We start from the raw sequence: 10,763 nt of genomic DNA on the forward strand, positions 1-10,763 counted from the left end.
AGACATTTATACTATACAATCCAGTATTTAGACATTCATACTATACAAACCAGTATTTAGACATTCATACTATACAAACCAGTATTTAGACATTCATACTATACAAACCAGTATTTAGACATTTATACTATACAAACCAGTATTCAGACATTCATACTATACAAACCAGTATTTAGACATTCATACTATACAAACCAGTATTTAGACATTTATACTATACAATCCAGTATTTAGACATTCATACTATACAAACCAGTATTCAGACATTCATACTATACAAACCAGTATTTAGACATTTATACTATACAATCCAGTATTCAGACATTCATACTATACAATCCAGTATTCAGACATTCATACTATACAAACCAGTATTTAGACATTCATACTATACAAACCAGTATTTAGACATTTATACTATACAATCCAGTATTTAGACATTCATACTATACAAACCAGTATTCAGACATTCATACTATACAAACCAGTATTTAGACATTTATACTATACAATCCAGTATTTAGACATTCATACTATACAAACCAGTATTCAGACATTTATACTATACAAACCAGTATTCAGACATTCATACTATACAAACCAGTATTTAGACATTCATACTATACAAACCAGTATTTAGACATTCATACTATACAAACCAGTATTTAGACATTCATACTATACAAACCAGTATTCAGACATTTATACTATACAAACCAGTATTTAGACATTCATACTATACAAACCAGTATTCAGACATTCATACTATACAAACCAGTATTCAGACATTTATACTATACAAACCAGTATTTAGACATTCATACTATACAAACCAGTATTTAGACATTCATACTATACAAACCAGTATTCAGACATTCATACTATACAAACCAGTATTCAGACATTCATACTATACAAACCAGTATTTAGACATTCATACTATACAAACCAGTATTCAGACATTCATACTATACAAACCAGTATTTAGACATTCATACTATACAAACCAGTATTCAGACATTCATACTATACAAACCAGTATTCAGACATTCATACTATACAAACCAGTATTCAGACATTCATACTATACAAACCAGTATTCAGACATTCATACTATACAAACCAGTATTCAGACATTCATACTATACAAACCAGTATTTAGACATTCATACTATACAAACCAGTATTTAGACATTTATACTATACAAACCAGTATTTAGACATTCATACTATACAAACCAGTATTCAGACATTTATACTATACAAACCAGTATTTAGACATTCATACTATACAAACCAGTATTTAGACATTCATACTATACAAACCAGTATTTAGACATTCATACTATACAAACCCAGTATTTAGACATTTATACTATGCAAACCAATATTTAAGAATTCATACTTTACAAACCAGTATTTAGACATTCATACTATACAAACCAATATTTAAGAATTCATACTTTACAAACCAGTATTTAGACATTCATACTATACAAACCCTCCCAAGGTGTTCGGGTCCTGATTTACAAAGGGACGGGGCCTGGTTCGGTTGGCCGCTGCAGGCACCTGAAAAAATGTACGGGCAAGAAACACACACTGATGTCCAGCTCTGAACTTCCTCCCCCCACCTCCGTTCCCCCGCTCCCCCCAAGTCTCCAATTCCCCCTCTCCGGCATTATATATAGATGCTAAACCGAGGCCCTCATCCGTCCTATCATGTTGATGGAAATGTTTCCACGTCTGCTATTGGACGAAGGCCAGGGGGGGGAAATTCGCCCCCGGTGTCCCGACCGATATTTATCCCTCAACCAACACCCACTTGACCCCGAGCTGAGCTCCTGACCCCATGTTACCCTCCCCCTCACCAAGAGCGCGTACTTCCACCGCTGTATCATCGCCCGTCTTCGCCCTTGCCTCAGCCCATCTGCTGCTGAAGCCCTCAGCCACGCCCTGCGTTACCTCCACACTCGACTATTCCAATCCCCCCCCCCGGCCGGCCTACCAACCTCCTAATCCCTAAGCTCATCCAAAACTCGGCTGTCCACGTGTCCTAACTCACACCGAGTCTCGCTCACCCATCACCCTCTGTGCTCGCTGCCCCATGTCCTAACTCGCACCGAGTCCCGCTCACCCATCACCCCCTGTGCTCGCTGCCCCGTGTCCTAACTCGCACCGAGTCCCGCTCACCCATCACCCCCTGTGCTCGCTGCCCCGTGTCCTAACTCGCACCGAGTCCCGCTCACCCATCACCCCCTGTGCTCGCTGCCCCGTGTCCTAACTCGCACCGAGTCCCGCTCACCCATCACCCCCTGTGCTCGCTGCCCCGTGTCCTAACTCGCATAAAGTCCCGCTCATCCATCACCCCCTGTGCTCGCTGCCCCGTGTCCTAACTCGCACCGAGTTCCGCTCACCCATCAGCCCTTGTGCTCGCTGCCCCGTGTCCTAACTCGCATAAAGTCCCGCTCACCCATCACCCCCTGTGCTCGCTGACCCCGTGTCCTAACTCGCATAAAGTCCCGCTCATCCATCACCCCCTGTGCTCGCTGCCCCGTGTCCTAACTCGCACCGAGTCCCGCTCACCCATCAGCCCTTGTGCTCGCTGCCCCGTGTCCTAACTCGCATAAAGTCCCGCTCACCCATCACCCCCTGTGCTCACTGCCCTGTGTCCCAACTCACACCGAGTCCCGCTCACCCATCACCCCCTGTGCTCACTGCCCTGTGTCCCAACTCACACCGAGTCCCGCTCACCCATCACCCCCTGTGCTCGCTGCCCCCGTGTCCTAAATCGTACCGAGTCCCGCTCACCCATCACCCCCTGTGCTCGCTGCCCCCGTGTCCTAACTTGCACCGAGTCCCGCTCACCCATCACCCCCTGTGCTCGCTGCCCCCGTGTCCTAACTTGCACCGAGTCCCGCTCACCCATCACCCCCTGTGCTCGCTGCCCCCGTGTCCTAACTCGCACCGAGTCCCGCTCACCCATCACCCCCTGTGCTCACTGCCCGTGTCCTAACTCGCACCGAGTCCCGCTCACCCATCACCCCCTGTGCTCGCTGCCCCCGTGTCCTAACTCGCACTGAGTCCCTCTCACCCATCACCCCCTGTGCTCACTGCCCCGTGTCCTAACTCGTACTGAGTCCCGCTCACCCATCACCCCCTGTGCTCGCTGCCCCGTGTCCTAACTCGCACCGAGTCCCGCTCACCCATCACCCCCTGTGCTCGCTGACCCCGTGTCCTAACTCACACCGAGTCCCGCTCACCCATCACCCCCTGTGCTCGCTGTCCCCGTGTCCTAACTCGCACCGAGTCCCGCTCACCCATCACCCCCTGTGCTCGCTGCCCCGTGTCCTAACTCGCACCGAGTCCCGTTCACCCATCACCCCCTGTGCTCGCTGACCCCGTGTCCTAACTCACACCGAGTCCCGCTCACCCATCACCCCCTGTGCTCGCTGCCCCGTGTCCTAACTCGCACCGAGTCCCGCTCACCCATCACCCCCTGTTTTCGCTGCCCCGTGTCCTAACTCGCACCGAGTCCCGCTCACCCATCACCCCCTGTGCTCGCTGACCCCGTGTCCTAACTCGCACCGAGTCCCGCTCACCCATCACCCCCTGTGCTCGCTGCCCCGTGTCCTAACTCGCACCGAGTCCCGCTCACCCATCACCCCCTGTGCTCGCTGTCCCGTGTCCTAACTCGCACCGAGTCCCGCTCACCCATCACCCACTGTGCTCGCTGCCCCGTGTCCTAACTCGCACCGAGTCCCGCTCACTCATCACCCCCTGTGCTCACTGCCCCGTGTCCTAACTCGCACCGAGTCCCGCTCACCCATCACCCACTGTGCTCGCTGCCCCGTGTCCTAACTCGCACCGAGTCCCGCTCACCCATCACCCCCTGTGCTCGCTGACCCCGTGTCCTAACTCGCACCGAGTCCCGCTCACCCATCACCCCCTGTGCTCGCTGCCCCGTGTCCTAACTCGCACCGAGTCCCGCTCACCCATCACCCCCTGTGCTCACTGCCCCGTGTCCTAACTCGCACCGAGTCCCGCTCACCCATCACCCCCTGTGCTCGCTGCCCCGTGTCCTAACTCGCACCGAGTCCCACCTACCCATCACCCCCTGTGCTCGCTGCCCCGTGTCCTAACTCGCACCGAGTCCCGCTCACCCATCACCCCCTGTGCTCGCTGAACTACATTGGCTCCCGGTTAAGCAACACCTCTCTCTAAAAATTGCCATCCCTGCTTTCCAACCAGGGCCTTGCCCCCTCCCTATCTCTGAAACCTGCTCCAACCCTGCCCCCCACCCGACATCTCCGCGCCCCTCCAATTCTGGCCTCTTGCCCATCCCCCAATTTCCATCGCTCCACCATTGCAGGCCGTGCCTTCAGCTGCCTGGGCCCCAAGCTCTGGAATTCCCTTCCTAAATCTCTCCTCCTTTGAGACGCTCCTTAAAACCCACCACTTTGACTAAACCGTTGATCACCTGCCCTAATATCTCCTTTCATGGCTCGGTGTCGTATTTTTGCCTGACGATGCGTCTGTGGGGCGCCCCGGGGACGTTGTACTGTGCGAGCGGCTCTATGCAAATTCACCGTCTTGTTGTTGTTGGCAGATCGCCCTGGTGTCGGTGAATGTTGTGGATGACGGGCATACGGCGGTGGTGGAAGGGTTGAGAGTGGCGCCAGCGGAGAGGGGCAAAGGGGTGGCAGGCCTGATCCAGAGACATTGCTTGGAGCTGACCAAGGCCCAGTTCCCGGAGCTGGAGCTGCGGCGATGCACCAGAAGCAGACCCCTGGGGCCGGAGGTCTTTGTCAAGTTCCAGTTGGTATGTAAACAGGTGAGGCCACGCGCCAGGGTCACCGCGGGCAATGGCTCCTTTCACCCGGCTGCCACGGCAATCCGTGTTCGGCCTTGACCTTTGTGGGGGGGGGGTGGAGGGGCGCGGAGCTCGCGAGGTCTGGGAGGGTGGGGGGCTGCCGAGGAGGCTTTGGCAAGTTGCTGCAGGGCATCATCATCATAGGCAGTCCCTCGGAATCGAGGAAGACTCGCTTCCACTCTTAGAATGAGTCCGTAGGTGGCTGAACAGTCCAATACGAGAGCCACGTTCTCCGTCACAGGTGGGACAGACAGTGGTTGAGGGAAGGGGAGGGTGGGACTGGTTTGCCGCACGCTCCTTCCGCTGCCTGCGCTTGATTTCTGCACGCTCTCGGCGACGAGACTCGAGGTGCTCAGCGCCCCTCCCGGATGCACTTCCTCCACTTAGGGCAGACTGGTCTTTGGGCCAGGCACTCCAGGTGTCGATGGGGATGTCGCACTTTATCAGGGAGGCTTTGAGGGTGGTCCCTGTAACGTTTCCTCTGCCCGCCTTCGGCTCGTTTGCTGTGAAGGAGTTCCGAGTAGAGCGCTTGCTTTGGGAGTCTCGTGTCGGGGCATGCGGACTATGTGGCCCGCCCAGCGGAGTTGATCGAGTACATCCTGTAGATAGTGTTGGGGAATGGGACCTTCGATTGCAAAGTTTGTCACAAGGGTTCAAAGGCAGATGTTTGGCTTCCATAGGAATTGAGTTCCAATGATCGTTAATAATCATTAGAATATCATAGCTCCTTAGAGCACAGATGGAGGCCATTGGGCCCATCAGGCCTGTGCCGGCTCTGTGAAAGAGCCATTTAGTCCCACACCTCCAGCTTTCTCCCCACAACCCTGCAAATTAGTCCCCTTCAAACACATGTCTAATTGTCTTTTGAACGTTCCTGTGGAATCTCGTTTCACCAGCCTTTGAGGTCAGCGCTCCAGATCCTCTGTGTGAAGAAATCTCTCCTCATTTCCCCTCTAGCTCTTGTGGCGATTATTTCAAAGCTGCGACCTCTGGTTGCCAGTGGAAACAGTTTATCCCTCCCTACCTCCTCTAGCGAAACTAGTGGGGTACCGCAGGGCTCAGTGCTGGGACCCCAGCTGTTTACAATATACATCAATGATTTAGACGAAGGAATTGAATATAATATCTCCAAGTTTGCAGATGACACTAAGCTGGGTGGCGGTGTGAGCTGTGAGGAGGACGCTAAGAGGCTGCAGGGTGACTTGGACAGGTTAGGTGAGTGGGCAAATGCATGGCAGATGCAGTATAATGTGGATAACTGTGAGGCTATCCACTTTGGTGGCAAAAACAGGAAGGCAGAATATTACCTGAATGGTGACAGATTAGGAAAAGGGGAGGTGCAACGAGACATGGGTGTCATGGTTCATCAGTCATTGAAAGTTGGCATGCAGGTACAGCAGGCGGTGAAGAAGGCAAATGGCATGTTGGCCTTCATAGTGAGAGGAATTGAGTATAGGAGCAGGGAGGTCTTACTGCAGTTGTACAGGGCCTTGGTGAGGCTACACCTTGAATATTGTGTACAGTTTTGTTCTCCTAATCTGAGGAAGGATGTTCTTGCTATTGAGGGAGTGCAGCGAAGGTTCACCAGACTGATTCCCGGGATGGCAGGACTTACATATGAAGAAAGACTGGATCGACTAGGCTTCTATTCACTGAAAGTTAGAAGAATGAGAGGGGATCTCATAGAAACATGTACAATTCTGATGGGATTAGACAGATTAGATGCAGGAAGAATGTTCCTGATGTTGGGGAAGTCCAGAACCAGGGGACACAGTCTAAGGATAAGGGGTAAGCCATTTAGGACCGAGATGAGGAGAAACTTCTTCACTCAGAGAATTGTGAACCTGTGGAATTCTCTACCACAGAAAGTTGTTGAGGCCAGTTCGTTAGATATATTCAAAAGGGAGTTAGATGTGGCCCTTATGGCTAAAGGGGTCAAGGGGCATGGAGAGAAAGCAGGAATGGGGTACTGAAGTTGCATGATCAGCCATGATCATATTGAATGGTGGTGCAGGCTCGAAGGGCCGAATGGCCTACTCCTGCACCTACTTTCTATGTTTCTATGTTTCTCTGAAACCCCTCCTGAAAATGGACCCACATTGCCACCACCAATTGCTCATCAAACATGCAGGTGTAGCAAGCAGTTAGGAAGGCAACTGGTATGTTGGCCTTCATTGCAAAAGGATTTGAGTGCATAGAAAGTGCTTCATTGTCTTGTGAAGCTCCTGGGGGGGCGTCCTTGCGACATAGAGCTCCCCCTAGTGGGCGACTGCTCCACCCAGTGGCCTGCTGTGGTAGCGCAGCTCCTGATGTAAATACAACAAAAGGGTCATGTCACAGTGTCACGTGATGAGGGTTTGCAGTGAGGGCCGCCTTGTGTCGAGCGCGCGTTAGTGATGCCGTAAGGAGTAGACGGCGGCGCAAGGCGCGATGTAAACGCGAGCTCTGCCTTTTCTTGCTCCGCAGGAGATACTGGCGCTGTGCTTCGAGGCGGCGGAAATCCTCCCCAAGCTGGAAGCGGCCGTGGAGCAGATGAAAGCGAGTGGGGCGGGATGGGAAGAGCCCGTCGTGCTCGGGGCCGACGACGTGCGGAGGGTGTTCCTGAGCCCGGGCGTGGTGCGGGACGTGCTGCCGGGGGAGACCATCGTTCAGGACTGGGCGCCGTACAAAGCGTCGCGGAGCAACCTGGAGACGTTGCTGAAGCGGGACCTCGTCTGGATGGCGGACAGCAAGGACGAGCCGAGCGTGCTGAGCCTCTGCCAAGCCCCCTACAGCATACCCATGGGCGCCGGCTGGCAGCGCCTCAACATCGACATATTTGGCAAGCAGCTGCCCGGGGCCAGATCCCAGTTCCTGGCTCAGCTGCGGGGCGCGATCGGCACGTTGCCGGGTCCCGTCTACTGCCTCCTGTACATGGAGCCCTCCCTGTGGCAGCAAATGCACTCGTTCTGCCAGAGGGCCTTAGGCCTGTCCAACGACAGGGACTTCGGGGGCCAGTATGTGCTGGAGACAGGTATTTAGACCTGTCCGCCTGAGCTGGTCGGGGGGGTAATGTCCGCCCCTGTCGGCATGCTCACGGGGTCTGCTCCTCAAATTCTGGTCGCACTTCAGTCCCACGCTCCTGATCTTTGGGCACCCTGTGCGGAGGGGGGAGCGGGGCCGGTCCGAGGGCCTCCTCGCGGGCCTGCTCCTGGGCACGGCCAAAGGGGGCCCGTCAGCCGGTCCAGGCAGCGGGCGGTCGAGGGGGTCGTTCAGCCCGACTGCCTGCCTCTCTTCCGCGGTTACATCCGAGCCAGGGTGTCCCTGGAGATGGAGCACGCGGTGTCCACCGGTACGCTCGCGGCCTTCCGCGAGAGGTGGGCGTCGCAGGGACTGGAGTGCATCATCACCCCCGGCTACCAAATTTTAATTTGATCCATTTAATGTTAAAAGTTTAATTTGTTAATTAGTTGTTTTTAGTGCCCCCTTTACTCAAGGGGCACTTGCATTAATGTTCAACCGAAATAGTTGTAGAGCTGTTGAGTTGGGAGTGGCTTAGCCAGTCACGTGATGTTCACAAGACTCAATAAAACCCCGGCCAGTTGGGTTCGGGGGATCCACGATGGGGCAGGTGATTGTGAGCCTGGTGGATGAACCGGTAATGTGTCGTGTGATTGTTAAACCTTTGCTAATAAACCAACTAGTTCTTAATAGCAATCTGTTGCGGTGAATTCTTAAGCAACGAACCCATGAAGCAAATACATTACAGTTAGCAGTTCGAGACTTGCAAGGCTTCTATTGATACGCTTTCCCCGCCATGTGGCTCAGTGGGCAGCGCTCTCGGCCTCAGGATCCAGGGGTCCCGGGTTCAAGTCCCACTCCAGGGACTCACGCGCATATTCACAGGCCCACACTTCAGTGTCAACCACATTGCTGTGGGCCTGGAGTCACATATAGGCCCAGGCCGGGTAAGGGCAGAGGGGTTGGGAGAGGGGGATGGGTTGGGAGTAGGGGTTGCATTGGGTGAGGGAATGGGTTGGGTTAGGGGAAGGGTTCGGGGAATGGTTGGGTTGGGGGAAGCGGTTGGGTTATGGGAAGTGGTTGTGTTGGGGAGTGGTTTAGGTTGGGGGAGGGGGTTGGGGGAGTGGTTGGGTTGGGGGAGTGGTTTAGGTTGGGGGATGGGTTTGGGTTGGGGGAGTGGTTTAGGTTGGGGGAGTGGTTGGGTTGGGGGAGTGGTTTAGGTTGGGGGAGTGGTTGGGTTGGGGGAGTGGTTTAGGTTGGGGGAGGGGGTTGGGGGAGGGGTTAGAGGAGGGGGTTGGGTTGGGTGAGTGGTTTGGGTTGGGTGAGTGGTTTGGGTTGGGGAGGGATTGGGGGAGGGGTTGGGGGAGGGATTCAGCCTTTGGTATAAGGTCCCAGTAAATTCTGGTTTGGGGGAAGAGGAGCTTTCCTATTGGCTCCCCTCCGTGTCCCGGTACCACGGGAACATTTTTATATGAAGAAAAACCTCCCTCTCGTTGGCAGCCGACCTTTCGCCCACTGAGGAGCTCTGGGCCCGAGTAGGCCCAACATCGCCAGGCGGCCCAATTTTGGGTGAGCTGGCCTGAAACAGGTGTTCGGGTCCTGATTTACATATAGATGGGTCCTCGTTCGGGTGGCCGCTGCGGACACCTGAATAAATGGCCGCGACCCCAGTTCGCCTCAGCGTTTGTTCATGCAGCCTTAGGGCACAGGGCCCTGGTCATCAGAACATAAGAAATAGGAGCAAGAGTCGGCCATTCGGCCCCTCGAGCCTGCTCCGTCATTTAATAGGATCATGGCTGATCCGATCTTGGGCTCACCTCCACTTCCCCGCCCGCTCCCCATAACCCTTCACTCCTTTATCGCTCAAAAATCTGTCGATCTCCGCCTTAAATATATTCAATGACCCAGCCTCCACAGCTCTCTGGGGCAGAGAATTCCACAGATTTGCAACCCTCTGAGAGAAGAAATTCCTCCTCATCTCCGTTTTAAATGGGCGATCCCTTATTCTGAGACTATATCCCCTAGTTCTAGATACCCCCATGAGTGGATACATCCTCTCTGCATTCACCTTGTCGAGCCCCCTCATTATCTTACATGTTTCAATAGGATCACCTCTCATTCTTCTCAACTCCTCATAATTCTGCTGTCTCGCTCCTTGGGTGTCAGCTAGTGGCTACATAGAAACACAGAAACATAGAAAATAGGTGCAGGAGTAGGCCATTCGGCCCTTCTAGCCTGCACCGCCATTCAATGAGTTCATGGCTGAACATGCAACTTCAGAACCCCATTCCTGCTTTCTTGCCATACCCCTTGATCCCCCTAGTAGTAAGGACTATATCTAACTCCTTTTTGAATATATTTAGTGAATTGGCCTCAACTACTTTCTGTGGTAGAGAATTCCACAGGTTCACCACTCTCTGGGTGAAGAAGTTTCTCCTCATCTCGGTCCTAAATGGCTTACCCCTTATCCTTAGACTGTGACCCCTGGTTCTGGACTTCCCCAACATCGGGAACATTCTTCCTGCATCTAACCTGTCTGAACCCATCAGAATTTTAAACATTTCTATGAGGTCCCCTCTCATTCTTCTGAACTCCAGTGAATACAAGCCCAGTTGATCCAGTCTTTCTTGATATGTCAGTCCCGTCATCCCGGGAATCAGTCTGGTGAACCTTCGCTGCACTCCCTCAATATCAAGAATGTCCTTCCTCAAGTTAGGAGACCAAAACTGTACACAATACTCCAGGTGTGGCCTCACCAAGACCCTGTACAACTGTAGTAACACCTCCCTGCCCCTGTACTCAAATCCCCTAGCTCTGGCTCTCCTCTGAGTCAGCAGGTCGTGGCTTCGAGTCCCAGTCCAGAGACTCGAGCACAGAAATCTCGGCTGACACT

General features: G+C 53.1%; 1 protein-coding gene across 9 annotated transcripts in view; it reads left to right on the forward strand.

Annotated features, from left to right (window-relative positions):
* Positions 1-8,540, forward strand: part of nat16 (N-acetyltransferase 16) — a 24,172-nt gene extending 15,632 nt beyond the window's left edge. For 8 of the 9 annotated variants that reach the window (XM_070863507.1, XM_070863503.1, XM_070863508.1 and 5 more), the window contains exons 3-4: positions 4,607-4,831; positions 7,337-8,540. In XM_070863507.1, the coding sequence (XP_070719608.1) occupies positions 4,607-4,831; positions 7,337-7,891 (780 nt within the window). In that variant the 3' untranslated portion in view covers positions 7,892-8,540. The remainder of the gene's footprint in view (positions 1-4,606; positions 4,832-7,336) is intronic. The other variant, XM_070863510.1, reaches the window with a different exon arrangement.
* The last annotated feature ends 2,223 nt before the right edge of the window (positions 8,541-10,763 follow it).

The sequence above is a fragment of the Pristiophorus japonicus genome, chromosome 20 (assembly GCF_044704955.1).
Source record: "Pristiophorus japonicus isolate sPriJap1 chromosome 20, sPriJap1.hap1, whole genome shotgun sequence".
Classification (NCBI taxonomy): domain Eukaryota; kingdom Metazoa; phylum Chordata; class Chondrichthyes; family Pristiophoridae; genus Pristiophorus; species Pristiophorus japonicus.